Here is a 24754-nt window from a genome sequence, read left to right as displayed (position 1 = left end):
GGTTAATTCAAAACAATGGGAATAAATAAGTATTATGTTTGACAGAGTAATCTGAAAGCTAAAGGGTTAAAAAAATGTGAATAAGAAATCAACAAGCTGTTTTTATAGCTTCATAAGACTATAGTTTCATTTTGTTTTTAACCTTTCACCTGCAAGATACAAAAACATCTCCAGTCTGTTTACTAAACCCTGGCATAGATGGCTGCAGTGAAAGTTTATCAGTCAGGGACAAACAGCAGGGGCTGGTGAGGAGTTGTGTAAGAAATTAAATGTAACATAGTAGTGAGATGTTGGCACTAAATACAGAAGATTAGTGAAGAGTGGAAAGAGGATGAGTTTATTATTCATTCAAGGACTGAATGTTAATATAAAATGAATTTTAGGTTATTAATAAGCCAAGAAAGTGGGCTCCATTTGCAAGGTCATGCACTGTTTATCTTGATATGAGGTCATCATGTCACTCGCATGTGGTTGTGAAGCATATGATTGATGTACTCTTACCAGATGGGTAGTCATGATGGGCATATTGGGCTTTGTATATTTGTACCCCATGTCACTTTGATAACATGTGCTACTCTATCACACGATAATAACAATAACAATGATAATAATAATAATAATAATAATAATAATAATAATAATAATAATAGTAATAATAACAATAACAATAACAATAACAATAATAATAACAATAACAACAACAACAACAATAATGATGATGATGATGATGATAATGATAATAATAATAATGATGATAATAATAATAATAACAATAATAATAATAATAAATATAACAAGTAACTGCAGAATATGTGGAGATGGACAAGAAACAATAATTCATATTATCTCTAGCTGCCCAGTCCTGGCTAAGAAGGAATATATTCACAGACATGACAGAGTTGGAACCTACATACATTGGAAGCTATGCCAACATTATGGAATAACAACAGAAAAAAGATGGTATAGGCACACACCAGAAAAGGTCACAGAAAACGAGAAAGCAACCATACTCTGGGATATGCCGATACACACAGATAGAGAAATTAAGGCCAACAGACCAGATATAGTTGTCAGAGATCATGAAGAAAAAAAAATGCTTTCTAATTGATGTATCAATACCGGCAGATGACAACATGTCTCTAAAAGAAATGGAGAAACTCTCAAAATACAAAGACCTGGAAATAGAGGTAACCAGAATGTGGAATCTAAAAACAGAAACAATTCCTATCATAGTAGGTACATTAGGCATGATAAAAAAAATATTCAGACAAATACATAACAAAAACACCAGGACTTACAAACACATATAACATACAGAAAATTGCACTACTAGGCACTGCACACATCCTAAGCAGAACACTTTCCATACAATAACCATCAGAGCATCACAACAAATCACAGCACATACCTAAGGCACACAGAGCTGTGCTCGGTAGTGAAGTGAAAGCACGCTATAAAAATATAACTACTGAATAATGATAATAATAATAATAATCTTTTCTATATAGGCACAAGGGCCTGAAATTTTCAGGGACAGGCTAGTTGATTACCTATACCTATATTTATATAGGAAACGGCTAGTTGATTTATCTATGTGTGTGTGTGTGTGATGAAGGCACATGGCTCAGTGCTTAGAGTGTTGGGCTCACAATCATGAGGTAGTGAGTTTGATTCCCAGGCAGGCTGTGCATTGTGTTCTTGAGTAAGACACTTTATTTCACACTGTTCCAGTTCACTCAGCTGTAGAAATGATTTGTGATGTCACTGGTGCCAAGCTGTATCGGCCTTTGCCTTTCCCTTGAATATTATGAGTGGTGTGGAGAGGGGAGGCTTGTATGCAAGGGCACTGCTGGTCTTCCATAAACAACCTTGCCTGCTCTTGTACCTCGGAGGGGAACTTTCTAGGTGTAATCCCAGAGTCATTCATGACTGAAGGAGATCTTTACCCTATACATATCAGACGTTAAACGACAATGATGATGATAATATACATATATATATACATGGGTAGGTAGGTGTGTTTGAGAAATTAGATGGCAATTAACTAATATATACAGAATGCGTTTGTGGGGTTCTTTTACCTTTTTTCTTTTGTTGGTTTGACCTAAAGGAAGGAGCTACCCAAACCTTTGCTGGCCTTTAGGGGTGGGCTTGCAAGGTTGGTGAAGTTAATGTTCCTTTTGAATTACTGCATGCTGATGACAGCAGGGAAAACATGGAGATTCCATTCTGATGACAATGGGTTAGGTTCAGTGATTAGTATGAGACACAAAAGATGACAAGAAGGGAAAAATGAGTGAGATGGATGTACCTGAGTGGAAGTGATTAAAAGACATTGTATGGATATGAACACGTAGTGCTAAGTGAAAACCACAAGTTGTGAACCTACAGTTGAAGGGATCAAGGTAGTGATCAAGGTAGTGTAGTGTAGTGATCAAGGTAGTATAGCATGATCAGATGAAGAAAGGAAAGATATGAGGTAAGTTTTATGGGATCTGATGTGAGAAAGTTTATTCATACAGTTTGAATGTACATCGTTAATTGGGATTATTGTATGTCATATGAAACACAGACTTAGCTAGCATGGAGGCAAAAAAATGGATGTATATTAGAATGACAATGACAGTTGGATTGATGATGATGATGATGATGATGATGGGAAGGAAGAGGAGAAGGAGAAGGAGGGAGGTCAGCACCAGCCACTGGCTCTCATGGCTTTTGATCTTAATTGATTGGAAGTGCTATTATGTACATATTTTGTCTTGGTATGAAAGATGGGCTACAGCAAATATTCTGCTCAGTACCACAGATTAGTTTGTCAGTTGCTTGGCTTTAACCAATTGGGTATGTTCCCTTGTTGGCTGATGATATGTGTATTTCTGATCATGAGCAGAAGTAGTGGGGAGCATCATAACCATGTGATGAGAGGAATTCTTTGAGTTTTGAATAATTCACCTTTGGAAACATGGGTGTTTCATTCAATACCCTGAAAAAACCATAATTCAGGGACCTTTTGAATGCATTGGGTTCCTTGACCTGAAGAAATTCTAACTGGGCCCCACCTGCTAGGTCATGAGTTGTTTATCTGGGTTGGTGATATGAGATCACCATGTTGTGCACATATGGTCGTGATGCATGTGCCTATTGTACCTTCATCAGATGGGTAGTCATGATGGGTAAACTAGGCTTCGTATATTTTACCCCAGTGTCATGCACAGCTGTCTCACTCAATAATAATAATGATAGTGATAGTAATAATAATGATAATAATAATAATAATATAATAATAATAATAATAATAATAATAATAACAATAACAATAATAATTATCCTTTCTAATATAGGCACAAGGACTGAAATTTTCAGGGAAGGGCTAGTTGATTTACCTATATATATAAAAGGCAAAAGTGTGTGTGTGTGTGTGTAAAGATGTGTTAATAAAAGAACCTTTACAAGATTGCGTCCTACAAGAAGACATGATGGATAGGCCAGGCACGCTAGTTGATCATAAACGTGCTCAAACTTGTCTGACCTAGGGTCAAACAAAATTTTTAAAGACCTGCTTACATATACTTAAATTTGAAATGGAACAAGAATTGTCTTGATTATCCATATTTGACGGAGGGAGACAAGATTTATTGCTTGATCCTTAATTGTCTGGTTTGACAGAGGGACAGCAAGGACAAATCTATACCCAGAAAGTTCTTTGCAACACAACTGTTAGCACTATATATCCTCCCATTTATGTATTTAGAACAATATTCAGATCTTAGAACTATAAACTTGTTATAACATCACCACCTGTTATATCGTCCGTGACAATATCTGATGTGAATGTGTAACAATATATCCCAGTACCAAACATAACCGTATAACAATAAGCAATGTATCAAGAGTTACTCTTTTACGCTTTTACTTGTTTCAGTCATTTGACTGCGGCCATGCTGGAGCACCGCCTTTAATCGAGCAACTCGACCCCAGGACTTATTCTTTTGTAAGCCCAGTTACTTATTCTATCGGTCTCTTTTGCCGAACCGCTAAGTAATGGGGACATAAACACACCAGCATCGGTTGTCAAGCAATGCTAGGGGGACAACCACAGACACACAAACACACACACATATATATATACATATATACAACAGGGCTTCTTTTCAGTTTCCGTCTACGAAATCCACTCACAAGGCATTGGTCAGCTCGGGGCTATAGCAGAAGACACTTGCCCAAGGTGCCACGCAGTTGGTTACCTTATTATAACCATTCACACAGTAGCAATCCAATACTCCTATGCAGAATCAATAAACGAAGCTAATGCTCTCACAGTTCGAGCTGAACTATCTCTCTCTTTTTTACTCTTTTATTTGTTTCAGTCATTTTAACTGTGGCCATGCTGCAGCACCGCCTTTAGTCGAGCAAATCGACCCCAGGACTTATTCTTTGTAAGCCTAGTACTTATTCTATCGGTCTCTTCTGCTGAACCGCTAAGTTATGGGGACATAAACACACCAGCATCGGTTGTCAAGCGATGTTGATGGAGACAAACACAGACACACAAACACACACATCATCATCATCATCGTTTAACATCCGTTTTCCGTGCTAGCATGGGTTGGACGGTTCGACCGGGGTCTGGGAAGCCAGGAGGCTGCACCAGGCTCCAGTCTGATCTGGCAGTGTTTCTACAGCTGGATGCCCTTCCTAACGCCAACCACTCCGTATATATGTATATATACACATATACATATATACGACAGGCTTCTTTTCAGTTTCTGTCTAACAAATCCACTCACAAGGCTTCGGTTGGCCCGATGCTATAGTAGAAGACACTTGCCCAAAGTGCCAAGCAGTGGGACTGAACCCGGAACCATGTAGTTGGTAAGCAAGCTACTTACCACACAGCCACTCCTGCGCCATCTACTGACTCATCTATTTATAAGATTTGCCCAATCTACTGACAGTCACATGTGGGGGTGTCAGTTCACTGCACCACAAAACCCCAGAGTCTTCCACACATTGAAAAAGAAAACAGAAATCATAATTTAGAAACTTACATTTAACTTTAACAAAGATATAACAACTTGCTGTGTTATTTGATGGATCTGTGGCAGTTACTTTCATAGTGTAAACACTTAAAGACTTCTTATACTTAAGGTGTAATTCTTCTGGTTCAAAAGTCAAAGTTACTGAATTGGAATTATCAGTAGCATTTACTAAAAAGTCATCCTTCTTTAACACTTTGTTTGTTTGCAGAAAATATTCCTGATCTCCGGGACAGAATATTTCCGGAGCTTCGTGGTCTATAACAGAATAATGAAAGAAATATATTAAAATTCATCCTTTTATAATTCACAAGTATCTAAAGGAGTGAAGACTTAACTCTAGTTTCCTTATAATGTCAAGCCAATGAGAGATAAACCACTGCCTAAATAAGTTTGTAGTTGTTGTATGTCATATGTACAAGGGGCGTTCAATAAGTAATGCCCCTGACCCACTTCCCATAGCAGTAGGGCAACGAAACTTGGCACAGTTATTAGTCTTTTTCTACATAGGAACCACCCAGAGTTACGCATTTCTCACATCGTTTGATGCATCTCTGAAGACCGTTTTTGTAGAAGACCCCAGCTTGGTCCTCCAACCACGACATGACTTCAGAAATCAAGGCTGCATCATCTGGGAAACGCTTTCCTTTCAAAAACAACTTCATGGCTGGGAAGAGGTGAAAATCAGAGGGTGCAAGGTCAGGAGAGTAGGGGGGATTGGGGATGAGTTCATAGCCGCACGCCTGTGCTTCTGATCTGGCGACACGCGAGTTGTGAACCGGAGCGTTGTCCTGCAAGAGGAGTATGCCTTTGCTGATCTTGCCCCGCCTCTTGATTTTGATAGCTTCCCTTAATTTCCTCAAAAGTGAAGCATAATAGGCTCCTGTAATTGTGGCACCCTTTGCCAGGAAATCTGTCATCAGTACTCCGTCCTGGTCCCAGAAGACTGTGAGCATGACCTTGCCAGCAGAGGGCTGCACCCTTGCCTTCTTTGGAGGAGGTGAGTCACGGTGTGTCCACTGCATTGACTGGGCTTTGGTCTCTGGATCATAGTGATGGACCCAGGTTTCATCCTGTGTAATCAGTCTTTTGAAAAATTTTGACTCATCTTCTTGGCACATCTCCAAATTCATCCTCGAGCAATCGACACGTTCTTGCTTCTGGAAAGAAGTGAGCAACCTGGGAATCCATCTGGCAGACACCTTTTGCGTATGCAAATGGTCATGAATGATAGTTTCCACAGACCCGGTACTAATCTTGACCTCATGGGCTATTTGGCGAATAGTTATGCGTCGATCTTCCAAAATGGCAGCCTCAACATCACGGACAGATGCCTCATCAATGGCAGAAAGGGGCGACCAGATCTGAGAGCTGTTTCCACAGAGTTCCGACCATGTTTGAATTCATGATGCCAGCGTTTTACAAGGTCATATGATGGGGTATCATCACCATAAGTTACTTTCATTTCATCAAAAGTCTCCCGTGGTGTGCGTTCTTTCAAATACAAAAACCGGATCACTGCTCGACACTCAACAGGCTCCATTTCACACTTGACTCAGTTCAAACACCTGTAAATCAGAAACCACAATTATTTCAGAGCTGTAATTTGCCACTCAATCTATAAAGATATAAATAATTGTACATGCAAAATTTCAGCTAGATCAAATAACTGCAAGTGGGTCAGGAGCATTACTTATTGAACGCCCCTCGTATTATTCCCAAACAAAATCTGTGGCATATTTCCCACAGCAAGAGGAACAAAAGCAACTAGAATTAATAGTTCTAACATGAAATATAATGAAACTCATACAACAAATTTGAATTTACAATATATAAGTTGGTAATTCAATATACTATCCACTTTGAAGCAACATACAATTAATAAATACTTCTTCTTTAGTATATCCCATTAGCATTTAAACCTACCATATCTGGCTAAAATATTCTACATGTTTTATGTCCAAACCAGCCATATCTGTCCTCTCACACTTACCTTACAATGTCATTCTCAAAAAATAAAAAAGTTACATCATCACAATACAAAGGCTATGAGATAATGCATGTTTAATTGAAAACAATGTGAATAAATAAACATTACATTTGACAAAATAAATCTGAACGCTAAAGGACTAAAAAGTAAATACATTTTCATCTACTTTATATTAAATATCAAGAAAGGGGTATTTATTTATCCTGTGTTGTTTCAAAGTTTGCTGTGTATTATTCACAATACTGGAGTTGTAAATGTTTACATTTTCTTTTTACTTTTATCTTTTACTTGTTTCAGATATTAGACTTGGCCATGCTGGGGCACCACCTTGAGGAATGTTAGCTGAATTAATTGACCCCAGTACTCTTTATCATTAAGCCTGGTACTTATTCTGTTAGTCTCTTTTGCCAAGCCACTAAGTTACTGGGATGTAAACACACCAATACCAGTTGTCAAGTTGAGGTGATGGTGGGCAATGAATTCCAATTTAATCAGCATCTACAGGATCTGAAGCATATTTATAGAAAACAAATATGTAATTTTCTCAAGGTTATGAAGAAGCAAATTTTGGGGGCACAATTGTGTAGATATGCCAATATATATATATATATATATATATACAAGGATGTATATAACACTCTGTAAAAATGTATGTGTATGATTCTGTATGCATTTATACATGTATATGTATTTAGTTTCAGAAGATATTAGAATAATGGAATAAAAGTCAGTCATAATAAGAGATTTCCCAAAAATCTATTTCCTTAATTTTTAACTACTGTTGCTGGCACACATATTTATGCAATTTGGATTTTGAAGTGTTTAAAAAATTATATGGAAATTATAAAGAGAAACGAATGGTAGATTCAGACTGTCCGTATTTTAAAACCATGAAGTAAAAAATGGATTTTGTGTGTCTTAAATTTTTTCTCCGGGAGTTCATGACTTCATAGAAATAAGCATGAAAAGCTGCATCAAGATAACCAATTGTCAGATTTTTTACTTCCTTTTAAAATATGCAGATTTTGTGAATGAAACAAACTAGATCCTGAATAAGAAATGAATGTTTAATATGAAAAATTTTCCGATTTTTTACGTCATTTTAAAAGGGGGCTGATTTTGTAACTCAAACTAACTAGATCTAAGCACAGTGAATACCATCCTCAACAATTTGCTACTCATATGAAGTACATATGTATTTCACCAATTTCTATCAAATACACTCTCTTTCTTGAGCATAAAAAAATCCTCTTCCCAGGTGACAATAACTTATATGTCAAATTGTTGCACAAGTTCTAGCTGTTTTGATAAGGGACATCAGAAGGGTTTGAAATGATTTCATCAGCATTTATTTGTACCAAAAAGCACATTTTCGATAAATAACATGCTGATCTCATAAGTGTCACATGGTGGAAATAAACACAATTACCAAACTTTCAATTCATTATTTCGTTTTTTCGCATTTCAATTTGTACATCTGTACTCCTAACTGCGTACAAGTGCATATGTAAAACGGCATCCTTTATTTTTTAATCATTATCTACTGATATCAACATAAGTAGTATATTGAAAAATAAAACTATTTTGAGGGGGGATCTATTTGTAACTCCAAGGGTCAAAAGGGAGCCTTTGGCCAAAATGGGTTGAGAACCTTTGATCTAAGGTAAGCATAAGAAAACCTTTAAACTGCAACATCAAATATATTTATTAAACTTCTAACACAATAAAATACATTAAACTGCTATATATATATATATATATATATGTATGTATATGTGTGTGTGTGTGTGTGTGTGTATGTGTATGTGTGTGTGTGTGTGTGTGTGTGTGTGTGTGTATTATCAGAAAAGTATAGTATTAAATATCCATTGTGGCTGATCTTACCAATTGGTTTCATGTAAAGAATACAATAAAGTGTTATGTAACAATCTGATTATATAACTTTATGCTCATCAGAGTTAGCCAATATGGAAGGAAATATGGTGACTGTCCTATATACATATAGGACCATTTCATCATGTTGAGCTGTTAATCCCTACACATTTTTCTTTCTGTTTTATTTTTGTTCTCTCCCATTTTTTTCCTCTCAATCCTTTCTGCCAAAGAGCATATGCTCAAAACATCAAAGACTTTTCCATTCTTCCCAAGTGTTAAACTAATACACCTGCTTGTTGTTCCTTCATCTGTCTTCGTCTTTTGTTTTCTGTAAATTTGAACTATAAATATATATATATATATATATATATATATATATATATATATATATATATATATATATATATATATATACACACACACACACACACACAAACACACACACACACACACACACACTAAAAGCCCTTTAAATTGCTATAGTGGCAGACTTGTTACATCATCAAATGAAATGCCTTGTAGTATTTATTCTAGATTCTTGCATTCTGAGTTCAAATTCCACTGTGGCTGACATGGTATTTGGTTACCTTAAGCAGAGGATTCTGCTCTGTTGCAAGGATTAGGGCCAAGTCTTCAGTTTACAAATACCTTTTTCTCCCCTCTCCCTTCCTGTATTCTCCAAGGCCCTAGAAAGTGTCATGGGCACAACTCATTTTTCTGAATAAACAAAATATAAACAAAAATTTAAAAGCATAAACTAAATCACTAAATTTCAAGCAATTTTGAGATTTACATAATATATCTTTGTTAATCTGAGAAAGAGAGAGAGAGAGAGAGAGAGAGAGAGAGAGAGATAGAAAGAGAGAGAGTGTGTGTAAAATATAAGCTGAGCTAGTTGAATTTTAAACTATTAAACTGTAGACTTCATAAACATTATTTTAGAATGGCATTTTAAGTGTTCACATTGTCATACAGTTAACAGTGATTGTGTATACAATATACTTAATGAACTTATGTTAAGCTATTTACAGAGCAATAGAATCTAAGACTATTTATCACTCATTAGTTTTAATTGATAAAGTCTATTATAAGATAAAAGTGACTGTTAACCTTTAGCACAGTGTAGGTGCATCATGTCACTGTATGAGTTTTCTCCCCTTTAGTACAGGACAGTGGCAGGGGAAACAATTCTAGAGAAAATACAGTGTGCTAAAGGTTAAACTTACCAATAATAGCAATCTGGAATGTGCATTCAGCTACATTGCCTGCATCATCTTCTGCAACATATGTAACTGGGGTGTCAATTAAGATTGTTTGGTTTATATGAAAGAGTATTGGCCTCACAATGACTGATTTCAGGTATTTAGAATTATCTTGAGCTATGGGTGTTTCTCTGTTGAGACGAGACAGCCTTTCAACATAAAGAATTTTTGGTGGACAGTTTTTAAATGTTGGTTTCTCAACATCTGCAATTAAAGAAATCGTAATCATTATCATTTTAACACCTATTTTCCCATGCTTGTTTGGGACAGATGGGATTTGCAGGAGTAGATTTTTTTTTTATGGCTGGATACCCTTTCTGTTGCCAATTCTCACCTGTTTCCAAACAAAGTAATGTTGCCTGTGACCAGACATGTCTTTATAGGAGTCTGGAAACAAACAATAGTGTCTGTATGATGGTGATAATCATTTACCACCAATACATAATGTTAATACAAGACACAAGCAAACTCATGCACATACACATGCATACATACACATGCATACACACACATGCATACGTACACTCAAACACACACACAAAAGTAATGGGCTTCTTTCAGTATATGCTTACGCAATCCACCTACAGGGCTTCCACACACATACAAACATAATCAAGGTGGTTAATTATTTAAATATCCACTTTTCTACATTTGCATAGACCAGATAAAATTCCTAGAGACAGTTTTTTTATTTTCTATAGCTTGATCAATGGCTGCTTTCAAGATAGATAATATTTTTCCTAATCCTTCAAATAATACAATGGCTGGACCTCATTTCACAGAAGATTGCAAATAAACAACATTGCTCATTTGTTTAAAATATTGTTATTGCCTCTTTTGGTAGGTATATTGTAAACATAGGAAAGGGGTGTTTGTTATATGTCATTCAGCGATAGGTGGTGAGCTGGCAGAACTGTTAGCACACCGGGCGAAATGCGTAGCCGTGTTTCGTCTGCTGTTACGTTCTCAGTTCAAATTCCGCCGAGGTTGATTTTGCCTTTCATCCTTTCGGGGTTGATAAATTAAGTACCAGTTATGCACTGGGGTCGATGTAATCGACTTAATCAATTTGTCTGTTCTTGTTTGTCCCCTCTATGTTTAGCCCCTTGTGGGTAATAAAGAAACATATATGTCATTCAGCGAAAGGAAATGCTGAGCTGTGAAAATTTGTGACCCGTTGTTTTAGAACAAAGCACATCAAAGCACATGATTAATTTAAGATAAGTGAACTTTGTTGCCGTTGTACTTTTAATTGATTCTTATTTTTGGTATGTACTGCAGTACTACAATTTTTTAATAATCATTCTTTGTTATTTGGACATTCTCGACAATTTCTTTATCTATTCATTTAATTTTTAATGTGACTTTATTTTAAAATGTTTCTTGTTATCTGACAACCCTAGAGTGTGTAATTATTAGTGTTTTCATTCACTTGTATATGCTTATCAGTGTTAACATTATACATACCAACACATACAGGAGTTGTATGATTCCATTGTGCTGCATTATTTATCACAACACATTTTAAGGGATAAAGAGGTTTTGGTTTGTATCCAGGTCGCAAACAAACATATTGGACTAAATTTCCTACTTCGTAGGAAGTGAAATTTTGTCTTGCATCTGGTGGAGTACCAGGGTCACTGCATGATGGACCTGACAAAAGAACCAAACAAAGTAAAAAAAAATTTAACTTGATATGGAAAACATTTAAATTCGCTATGCAAAGTTATTGTTTCCTAATTAAACACAGAGAAAATCCTATAGAAAATTTAATTAATGGACAAAGACAACTTTGCATTTGACAGGTTTGTTGATTAAATTAGGACAAGGTTGTTATTGTTTATTTAATTAGAAATAAAATATATTGTATCATGTATGAAGGACAGCAAACTAGCAGACCTTAGCATACCAGACAAAATACTTAGTGGCATTTCTTACAGTTTTACGTTCTGAGTTCAAATTCCACTAAGGTTAACTTTGTCTTTTATCCTCTCAAGGTCAATAAAGTAAGTACGATTTGAACATAGGGGTCAATGTAATTCACTAACCCCCTTCCCCCATATTTGTACCTCAGCTAGAAAGAATTGTATCATACATCAATTGAAGTCATATCATATCACCCTATATGATATGCTATTTCATAACAGATCACCTATTTTGTTATATCGTATCAGTTTATATCATATCAGGTAAAATTATGTAAGAGATTAACAAAATCCTTAGAGCTTCTGACGAAATATTTGTTACATTAGTTAAATTTGTTTTGAGTTCAAATCTAGCCGAGGCCAACTTTGTCTTTCATCCTTCCAGTCTCTTTAAAATAAAAGTACTTGTCAACAATCGAGTTTAATATTTCCTTAAAGCATCATAGATGGGAATGAAATTATATCAGGGGAAGAAAATATCATTTAAATTATAAATCCTTGCCCTAAAATATGAATTCATATGGAATGATATTCTAATATGTAATCTTTCTTCTTCCTCCTCTTTCTTTTTCCGAATGTACAAGACTTGATTCCCTTTCAATTTCCTCTGTCAGCTGGTATGCTGCTATTTAGATTAATCAGATGAAATACTTAACCATATGTTTAAAGATTTCCCTAACTCACAACAGCCTTTTCCTGAGTAGCAAAACAAGTTTTTGTTTTTTGTCTTTCTGGTGACAAAAAACACGGGATTTAGACTCAGAAAAAACAGATGCTACAAGATGTCGTCCAATGCTTTAACATTCTAGCCAATCCATTACCATGGACTGGCAATTTATTTTTTTACTAACTCCCATCACACACACACACCTCACACTCCTCCAAAAGAATGATAAGCCAAATTGACCTAGGCAGGATTTGAACTCTCAGCACACAGAGCTGAAACAAATACTACTAGATGTTCTATCCAAAGTTCTAATAACTCAGCCAATTCAATCTATGTCATAAAAATTTACGTCACAACAGGTCATAGTAAATTATACTATTAGATAACCTGATAGTAATCCCTGAACAACCTAAAATCAACACAAAGCAGACATACTTACCAACACAAGTTAAATTATTAAATGTCCATCGGCCAGTTTTGCCACAAATCACTGTTTGATTCTTCATTGCACTTTCACCAGCAACTTTAAATAATGGCTGAAGGCACTGAAACTCAAAAGAGCATCCATGATGTGTGCAGTTAAACTGGTCAGGCATTACCATTCCTGGAATCTGTTTAGGTTGGCCACAGTCAATAGCTGCAAAATAATTATTATAAAGCAATAATAAATCTCTGAATGAGGTATAAATAGTAGCTGCACGACAATGTGAAGTATATTTGCCACTTACATGTGGCTAACCACTAAGGGTGGATGCTACTGTAGCTTGTAGCCCCAGGAGAACATCTTCTCCAGCTGGCTATTGACACACTTTCTGCAAATACTGATAGGGCACAGAAAGTGTGTCAATAGCCAGCTGGAGATGTTCTCCTGGGGCTACAAGCTACAGTAGCATCCACCCTTAGTGGTTCGCCACATTTAAGTGGCAAATATACTTCACAAATTATTATAAAATTTTTTTAAAAATTTAATCACCAAAAAGTACTCTGTTTAGAGTGTGAAGTGGTTAGTGTTAGGAAGGGCATCCAGCTGTAGAAACCCTGCTAAACCAGACAGTGGAGTTTGGTGCAGTTTTCTGAATTGCCAGCTCCTTTCAAACCATCCAACTCATGCCAGCATGAAAAACAGACATTAAATGATGATGGCATATTATTCTTTTTCTTTGCACCCTTTTAAAGCCTAGCCAGGCTTATGGGCTCAGTATCCTGGTTTCAATGGTGTATGTGTTCCCAACTGGACAGGATGCCAGTCCATCACAGGTTACTCATTTTTACCAGCTGAATGGACTGGAGCAACATGAAATGAAGTGTTTTGCTCAAGAACACAATGCGTCGCCCGGTCCAGGAATCGAAACCACAATCTTACAATCATGATGCTGACACCCTAATTACTAAGCCACGCGCCTCCACAATGGCATATTATACAAACTCCAATTTCAGCAACATAGATTTTTTTGTCTCCTATGAGAGACACTACTTTGGATCATATTTAAAGCTAAATTATGCAACCAATGTTTCAATCACTAATATCTTCCATTGCAACTACAACAAATTCTGCTCCTTTGATATAACAAACTGCATGTCATTTGTACCCATGTTAACCAGCTGCACATGACCCTCTTCCTCCTGTTATTTCTACTTTGTCACACAAGCCAACAAGCTAGAAATAGCAATTAAATATCCCAAGAATGATAACCTACCATCATCTTAAAAATGGAAGGACACATTGGATTATGTGTTCCAGGATACACTATGTCAGAATGGATGATGAGATGGTCATGTTTGGAATGTCATTGATCATACATCTGCTCAATTAGGATCAAATATTTTCTTACTTCTTAATCAGGAGACCATGGCATTTCATAGCACTTTTGAGTTTAGTGGGGGGTGGGGGGGGGGCAAAGCTATCCTCAAACCAAAGATCTGATCTGAATGCTAGCAACAGAACACACTGTATTAAAGGTATCCAAGGACTATGTGGTGGCATTAAACTGGTTGCCAACAAAGAACTGCATGCACACATGCATCAACCTGCAGCCTCCTACCTCATAGCTATTCATCACATGTTCTGGTATGGACATATTCTCTATCTCCTACTAGATCATCCTACTGGAGCTCTACTTTCATTCAACACAGCAGCTGCAAGCTGGAAGTGGCCTCATGGCAGGCCCCACATCAGATAGCTTGATGTGATTGGGTAAGATCTCCAGGTTCGACATTACCTTGGAGGATGCAGAGGGGCTGGCACAGGACTGCCAGTGATGGAGAGCACTGGTGGACCTGGTCAGTGCTACACTTGATGCTGTCTCTGTGACCACTAGCCTGGGATGACCCGAGTCCCATAAAGCAAAAGCATTAAGCAAGCAAGCAAAGCATTTACAAACTATGTGTACACACAACAACCACCTTCATAATCAACAGTTCCTCATTCATTCATTTCTCCAATGCATCTTCACATTCAATCATAGTTGCTACATTTTGGAGACCTCATCATTACAGATTCATAAAGATGATTAACACTGCCTAAAGAAAGTAAATGAGAAAACACAAATCACTTGAATTTATTTTACTTACTGTGACATTTTGAACTCTCTCCCAAAGTCGTGAATATTTTATTCTTCAAGTCATACAGACATCTTCTTTGATATACTTTCTGCACATTTATATTACAGGTAATATTTACGATTTCACCATACTTTGTCTTACCAGCTGGGTCAACTGTACCCTCGAATGTAAAAACATTCCTTTCCACAGGAGGGCACTCAGCCTCTATAAAACAGCAACAAAAGAAAAAAAACATTAGTTTAAATCACACTTGGATCTTCATATGTCCACATTATTATCACTGTCAACATCATCATCATTATTATCTTATACATTCACATGTTCAACATCATGATAATAATAATGTTGACACCATGATTATCATCATAATTATTGCCATCATTGTCATCAGCAAAAGTATCATTGTTGTTGTCATTATAAAGTCATCATCATTATTGCTATGGAAACTGTAGTGAATAGAAACTGCTTATTACTGAGCTTTCTAGAAGAGACAAAGTAAGTAGAATTTAGTTGTAAGAAATATAGCGCATTCTGTAAAGTGATTGGTATTAGAAAGAGCATCTAGCTTGTATATACCATGTGTGCACAGCCTGAGGATTGCATGAAGGCACCAGACATGTTATAAAAAGTGGTGTCTGTATTTTCATTGTGTAAAATTATTAGTAACTCATAAAAATATACACTGTGGTCTTTAAATAATATTTATCCCTCACCAGATAGATTGCTTTTTTTTTGTTGATCTTACTATCATGGAACAGTATACTGTGTGCGTGTGTGTGTGTGTATGAGACAGGCTTTGGGGGAGGGGGGGGGGCAAATGGGTTTATTTACAAACCCATTTGCCCAAGGTACCATGTAATGGGACTGAATCCAAAACCAATGCCTTGTGGGTGAATTTGGAAAACAAACCATACAAAGCCTATTATCTGTGAGTGTGTGGGTGCATGTGTGTGTGTGAGAGAAAAAGAGTCTGTGTGTCTGTGTTAATGCTTGCAACCTGCACCATTCACATGAAAATGTGCAAAACTACAAATGGGGAAGTATACTGTCATTTCTTTATTTTCCTCCTCCTTAACAAATTATCCACTGGCTTTTCACTAAAAAAAAAAACAGAAAGGAAAAGTACATTATTTACATTGTTTACATTATTTATATTTGACGGATATGTGTCCTCATCTTGTTTGTTGTTAACACAACACTTCAGCTGATATACCCTCCAGCCTTCATCAGGTGTCTTGGGGAAATTTTCAACCTGGGTTCTCATTCCTAAGGTATTTTTTGATGTTATTATTATTATTATTAAGGTCACTGCTTGGAATCGAACTTGGAATCTTTGGGTTAGTAGCCCGCACTCTTAACCAATACGACATATGCTCATGGGCATTCCAAGTTCGATTCCAGGCAGTGACCTTAATAATAATAATAATAACATCAAAAAATACCTTAGGAATGAGAACCCAGGTTGAGAATTTCCCCAAGACACCTGATGAAGGCTGATCAGCCGAAACGTTGTGTTAACAACAAACAAGATGAGGTCAAATATAAATAATGTAAATAATGTACATAATTCCTCATCTCTTAATTATAGAACTGTAAAAAGGAAAAGGTCAACACCAAAAAGGTCGTCCAGTTATAAAACAATATCACAGTAATGTATATTCATTTTGAGGAATCAAATGCAGCATGCCAGAGAGAAGACTATGCTAGTTTGGACATGTGATGCATATGAATAAAGACAGCTGTATAAGGAAGTGTTGATCACTGAAAGTGGATGGTACCTGTGGAAGAGGGAAACCAAGGAAGACATGCGATGAAGTCATAAGGACCAATCTCAGGATGTTGGAGCTTATGGAGGAAATGATAATGGACCATGATGTCTGGCAATGTGAGGTTCTTGAGAAGACTCACCCACATTGGAGTTCTAGAAGCTCTGTGTGTCCCACCCACATATAACAATAAAACTTTTCACACACTCTACCCCAAACACTCAAACCAAACTACTCTCTTCTCCCAAACTGCACATCCTTCTCTTCCTCACATTTCCTCTTTCATGCAACAAGATAATCTTTCACTCGCCAATCCTGTCCTCACTGCCCTGCTCACTGTATCATTGCTATCCTGAAATTCCCCTCCCCCTTTATATACTCAGGTTCTCACCAGTTTCCTGCATTCCCCACCCCCATTCCCTACTCATACTTCTTTGGAAATACCCTGTCACCTATATCATGACCTCCATGCCTTCAGGGTATGCCCTGGCTCTTCCATTATTCTATCATCCCATCTATGCTCTGATCCCTGTTCCTTATAAGTATATCCTGGCACTTCGCCACCATCTCTCTCCTACTCTCTCTCGCACTCCTGCTGTCTCTCTCTTTCTTTCTCTTCCCTCTGGCTGGGTAACCATGTATCTCCTTTAAAACAGCAGCACACCTGTTTCTGTCCTCATTCTTGATCAAAGCAAAACTCTAAGTTTCCTTAACCAGATGATCATTACTTCAAAAAATCATTTCTTACATCCATTATGTTATAGCCTTATACAAGGTACATGACTCAGTCTAATTTGCCATAGTTATAAACAGGTTCTGATCCTACTTCAGTGATGAGTGGTTAATTAAGGATAGACATTTGCTTGTAATAAGGAAGTCTTTCAGCTGTAATATTACAGCTCATAAGAGTATGTCTTTATGTAAGGGACACAATTCTGCTTTGTTTAACCTAGCTAATATAACACACTAGGTTCTGTTTCCACTTCAGTGTTGAATGGTTAAGGAACAGCATTGAGCTATAATCAATGTAAAAGCAATTATTACATAGAGTGGTGGTTCTCAACCATTTAATTCCTATGGAACCTTTTGATTACTATTTTTTTCTGGTGGATCCCTATAACCATTCAATGTTTAAAAATGAATTTTATGGACACTTCTTTCAAACTTCCTATTTTGGTTTCCACACATTACCTTGTATAGGTTAAACTACATAAAACATTTGAGAAAGTATTTTACTGTATATAACTCACGGATAGGTTGCACCAGTGGATAGGCCATACCCTTAGTTCGGGCTTGTCAAAATAGGTATTTGCAGTTGATCAAAGATTGGTCATATTATAACTTGGGGAGTTACATGACCCTTTTCTATGTAAATATTACTAATATTTGTTAACTATTCTTTTCTATTCTAGGCACAAGGCCTGAAATTTTGGGGCGAGGAGTCCAGTCGATTAGATCAACCTCAGTATGCAACTGGTACTTAATTTATCAACACCAAAAGGATGAGAGGCATAGTCGACCTCAGTGGAATTTGAACTCAGAACGTAAAGACAAATGAAATATTGTAAGCATTTCACCTGTTGTGCTAATGTTTCTGCCAGCTCGCTAAATACTATTGTTAAATACTATCAAATATTCACCTTTATATCAAAACTTTGCTTACAAATATTAAAACATTTTTGTGGAAGTGACTTTATGAAAGTAATCTAATTAATAAATCAACTTGACTACTGTTACATCACCCTCTACCTCTGACACCTTTGATGTTAAGTGAATAGGTCTCACACCTGATTTTTATCAAAAGTTTTGATAAAAAAAGTGCAACCTACCTGCAAGTATATACTGTTGCTGTTTCTTGCAATAAATATATCCAAATTAGAATATTTTCCATAGACACTATACTACTGTACATCCCCAATTTACTATTTTCTTGCATAGACAGCCCTAAAATCTTATATTGACCCCTAGGGATGATAGGGATCCTGGTTGAGAATCACTGATATAGAGCCATTAGGTTATGTCCTGATGTAAGGTACATAATTCTGTTTTATGCATCCTTACTAAAAAATAGCTGCCACTCTCACTTTACTGTTAAATGGTTAATAGTAGGATAGGTCTTCAGTTGTTATGCTAAAAGCCACGCCTCAAGAAAAAGTATGTGTAGGAGAGTGAAACAGCAAAGAAGAAATATGAAAGAAATAATTACCTTCGCATGTTGGTAAAGAAGTCCAGTTGCCATAGTGTTGACAGGTTATAGTTGAGTTACCTACTAATTCATACCCTTCTGAACATACAACTTTTACTGAATCATTGAAGTAGAAGATATTTTGTAATGAAAGTATAGTAGCATTTGCAATCTGTGGGGTTTCACAAACAACAGCTGAAAGTAGAATGCAAAAAATTCCATCTTGTATATATGTGTGTGTAAAATAAAAATATGTAGGTATACATAAATTTAAGGTTCGTGGGTGTCTGTGTGTGTGTGTGTGTGTGTGTGTTCAGTCCACTCTGCAGGGTGGTTGGTGTTAGGAAGAGCATCCAGCCATAAAAACCATGCCAAAACAGGCACAGAAATTTGGTGCAGTTTTCTGCCTGGCCAGCTCCTGTCAAACAATTGAACCCATGCCAACATCGAAGGAAGATGTTAAACGATGATGATGATGATGATGATGATGATATACGTACATACATACACACACACATACATACATACATACATACATACATACATACATACATGCATATATATATACACATATATATATATATATATATATATATATATATAATTATAATAATAAGGGTTTTTTGCAACAAGTTGCTTAACCACATACCGAAAATTTTAGAAATAGCAGCCAAGGACTACTATTTCCTTATACTACAAAAATAAGTCTCCACAGACAACAATATTTGTAACTCACATATGGCAAAAAAAGAAAAATAATGAAATCACACAGTCTTCGGTTAATTATGGACGTATGTTTCTGGATTCACACAATTTTGTGACTCACGTGGTAAAAATTCTGGAGGGAAATATGAATTCACTTGTCTATATAAATGTGGATATGCTGATTAGCTTTTATATTTTTCGATGTCGCTTGATCGAAAATATAGGAGGTAATTTTTCCTAGCATTTCTAGATTTATAGGAATATTATGTCGATGATGGAAATGAGTCTTATGATTCTAATCCAGAAACGTACGTCCATAATTAACCAAAGACTGTGTGATTTCATTATTTTTCTTCTTTTTTTGCCATATGTGAGTTACAAATATTATTGTCTGTGGAGACTTATTTTTGTAGTAAAAGGAAATAGTAGTCCTTTGGCTGCTATTTCTAAAATTTTTAGTATGTGGTTAAGCAACTTGTTGCAAAAAGCCCTTATTATTATAATTATATAAGATTTTACCAAATATGGTCCTTTTCCATACCGAAATACTACTAGGTGAAATTTGTTGATTTTATTAAATTAATTATATTTCGCCCTATATCTGTAATGAGTATATATATATATATATATATATATATATATATACATATATATATATATATATATATATATATAATATATATATATATATATATATATAAAATATTAGTAAAAAACCACCTTTTATCAATTCATAATAAATAATTAAATTACACCATCTAGAAAATTACATATAATAGAAAAGTTAAAATTAAAATAACAATTAAAAAGTAAAGATTAAGTAAATTACAAGAATAATATAATGTATATAATTGGTAGAAAAACGACACGCGTTTCGCTGCTATATTTAAGAAATGATTATAGTAGTAGAGAAATCACTTGCATATAAATATAGTCGCTCATCAGGTTAAAAATATAATAGAACAGTAAAATAATTAATTAATAAATATACTTTAATATATATACTTTAATATATATATATATATATATATATATATATATATGAAAATTCTAAATATACATAATTGAAAAATAAAATAATAATTCAATATTTAAATACTTTAAAATTAAATAAAAAATGCAAAGCTATAACAAGTCATTAAATTGTAATCAAAATAAGAAATGTTTCAAATAAAGACAAACTCCTTACATAAGCTAACCATATAATAAATATACATGTGTAGTATCTATAAATTTAATATTACAAACTATAATGAAATAGACTAAATATCAAATAATATAATACCTAATTAACTTCAATCTAGTATTACAAATACATAATCCACTAATATATCAATAAATAATATAATATATTATATATATATATCATCATCATCATCATCATCATCATCGTTTGATGATGATGATGATGATGATATATAATAACAAGAATAATAAGTTAATGGAAAGTAAGAAACCTATCAATCCCAAATTAAAGAAAGGTGCTAAAATATTCAAACCAAAGAACAATACACTATGAAGATGTACAATCACAATCACCAGTCCTCTACTAAACCAGTCAATAACATTAACAATAATAAAAACGATCAAAGTCAAAATAATAGCAAAAACTAACTAATATTGATAAGCAAACTAAATTACTAAGTTCAACGATTCTGAATAATCTATCTAGATTTTAAAAAGATAAGCATCTAATTAATCAACTCAATCGATTTCATTCATGAAAATACAATCAAAACTTTGAAAGAGTACAAATACACTCAAATCCATTATATAAACTCATTATATTAATATCCATGTATTAAATCTATAGATTTAATATATCATACGATAAAAAGTTAAACATTATATTAAAATAAAAACTAGTATATTTAAAAAAAGTACGATTTAATGAAAATAATATCTAATTATAATAAGAAATAATGTCTAACCATTATAAATTCTCAAATTAAATGATATGTAAAACGTAAAATCTTTTATAACAATTAAACATCAGATGTAAAAAATGCTATCAAGAAATTATAAATAAATAAAAATATTACATCAAACAAAAATAATATCAACAATAATAACAAATACACAACGGTTCAATAATCAAATAAAATAGAGAAACTATAAAATGAGACTTAGCTTTAGCGAAGATTGAATTGTAACTCAATCCTCGCTAAAGCTAAGTCTGATTTTATGAATACCAATAATTTTTTAAACAACATTTTCCTCATACGATTTAAAAAGCATTTTCCTTATTCAATTTCCTCCACTGAAATTCGTCCTTTCGACTCAATTCTCTGATGAGCGGATATACTTCCCAACAATGTTTATCAAAGAGGAAGTATATTCACAAAAACGATTGTAAGAACTTTTAAACATTTTAAAACTTTCTAATAATAACAGCTGTACTTTATTTATTTATTAATACAATATTACTAATATTATATACTTATCTTTATTACGATTTTTAAGATATAACTATTCCACTGTTTTACTCTCTAATATATAATTGCTCTCATGAATCTCTAAATATCTTTTAAGATTTTAGACATATTTCATACTAAAGCACTTAATTGACATTCAGTACACCTTGTTTCCCAAGGACATATTTAATCAACTATATATATACATATACATACATACTTGTATGTATGTATATGAATATATATACATACATACATACATACATACATATACATACATACATACATACATACATACATACATGCATGCATACATACATACATACATACATACATACATACATACATACATACATACATACATACATACACACACACATACATACATACATACATACATGTGTGTGTGTGTGGTGCCCTAGCATAGCCACAATCTAATGACTGAAACAAGTAGATGTTGCCTGACACATCCTGTGTGTTGGAGAAGGTAATCGTGAGTATATGATAGCAAAGAAAGATTAGAAAACAGTATCATCATGCCTTGAAAGTCAGTTGAATGTTGCAGGTTTCACACTCATCATCATCATCATTTAATATCTGCCTTCCATGCTGGCATAGGTTGGGCAGTTTAACAGGAGCTGGTCAGGCAGGAGCACCAAACTTCTGTGTCTGTTTTGGCAGGGCTTTTACAAATAGATACCCTTCCTAACACCAACCACCCAGTAGAGTGGACTAAGTGCTTTTTATGTGGCACAAGCACAGGTGATATCATGAAAAGAAATATTTCTCCACAAACAAAAAAGTTAATATCAAACTGACAGATGTGATACAACAAAAGAAATGAAATATGAAGAAACTTGCTCAAGCAATGAATTGTTAATTGTATCAGAAATAACTTACGTTGACAGGAAGGTATAGGATCAACTCCACAAAGGAAAGGGTTTTTACCCACTAATTTATAGCCTTGTGCACATGTAATATTCACACTGTCCCCTTTCATGTAACCAGTGATGCTAGTCCTGTCAATGACATTAGCAAACATCTTCAAATTGCATTTCTGCCCTGAAAGAGAAAACAATAAAAAAAAAATATTAATCATCATTATTCTCACCATCATCATTACTATCATCATAAACATTGTTGTCATCATCAATACCTTCATTCTGCAAGCTGGCAGAATCGATAGCATGTGGGGCAAAATGCTTAGTACCATTTTTTCTGTCTTTACATTTCAAGTTGAAACTCTGCCCAGGTCAACCTTGCCTTCCTTCCTTTCAGAGTTGATAAAAATAAGTCCTAGTTGAGCACCTGAGTCAATGTAATCAACTTACCCAAAACTTCAAAAATTACTGGCCTTGTGCCAAAATAAGAAAGGATAAAGAATTATTGGTGAAATGGCAGAATCATTAATATACCGAGGAAAATGCTTATCAGTATTTCCCCCATCTTCATGTCCTGAATTCAAATTCCCCCAAGGTCGACTTTGCCTTTCATCCTTTTGGGGTCAATAAATTAAGTACCAGTGAAAGCACTGGGGTCAATGTAATTGACTAGTCCCTCCAAAATTTCAGGCCTTGTGCCTCTAATAGAGAGGATTATCATCATCATCATCATCATCAGTTGGCAGCATCATTAAAGAGTTGAATAAAATGCCTTGTGGTATTTATTGTCTATCTTCTAAATTTCTGTCCTACTAAGGTCAACTTTGCCTTTCATCATTCTGGGATAGATAAAATGCAGCACCAGTAGTTGATTTAATCTACAAAATTTATATTCTTATGTCTCTATTAAAAATCATCTACTTATTAATTAATATGATTAGGGCAGCAAGCTGGCAGAATTGTTAGCACACTAGGCAAAATGTTTAGCAGCATCTTGCCTGTTTTTACATTCTGATTTCAAATTCCACTGAGGTTGACTTTGCCTTTTCCTCCTTTTGGGGTTGATAAGATAAGTACAAGTTGAGCATTGAGATTGATATAACCATCTTAGATAGGGGGACTCTCCAAAAGGGGTCTCAGGAAGTAGCATCCCTGCTCCACTGAGCTAGTTTTACACCACATTTCTTAAAATTTGAAAAATTTTTACCAAAATTTGAAATGCTGATCTCATTTAGAGACCAGCTTGTCATTAGTAGTGGTAGAGGTGGGCTGACTTTGTGCCAAAACTTGAAACTTATATCTTCACTTTATTCTTCATCATTGTCAGCATCAGCAGTGATGAGCCATGAGGAATAATAAAACAAAAAGTTCTCAAAACAGGATAACAATCCAAGTACTTGACTGGGACATATTTTATTAACACCCCACCTCTCAGAAGGACAATATGGCACAGGCTCTTTTACATGACACTGAGATGGGCACT

The 24754-nt window shown here is 35.0% G+C and overlaps 1 protein-coding gene across 5 annotated transcripts in view; it reads right to left on the bottom strand.

The window, feature by feature from the left end:
* LOC115212292 overlaps positions 1-24754 on the bottom strand; it is a 284252-nt gene that overhangs the window by 136837 nt on the left and 122661 nt on the right. For all 5 annotated transcript variants that reach the window (XR_003881705.2, XM_029781135.2, XM_036503427.1 and 2 more), the window contains 7 exons: positions 23291-23452; positions 19293-19466; positions 15330-15524; positions 13198-13395; positions 11634-11819; positions 10131-10370; positions 5052-5297 (listed from right to left, as the gene is read on the bottom strand). Coding sequence is in view for 4 of the 5 variants with exons in the window: in XM_029781135.2 (XP_029636995.1) it covers positions 5052-5297; positions 10131-10370; positions 11634-11819; positions 13198-13395; positions 15330-15524; positions 19293-19466; positions 23291-23452 (1401 nt within the window). In the remaining variant the exon portion in view is untranslated. The remainder of the gene's footprint in view (positions 1-5051; positions 5298-10130; positions 10371-11633; positions 11820-13197; positions 13396-15329; positions 15525-19292; positions 19467-23290; positions 23453-24754) is intronic.

This window comes from Octopus sinensis, linkage group LG5 (genome assembly GCF_006345805.1).
Source record: "Octopus sinensis linkage group LG5, ASM634580v1, whole genome shotgun sequence".
NCBI lineage: Eukaryota > Metazoa > Mollusca > Cephalopoda > Octopoda > Octopodidae > Octopus > Octopus sinensis.
The sequence above is the reverse complement of the archived record's forward strand: the minus strand, read 5'-3'. Positions and strand labels throughout refer to the sequence as shown.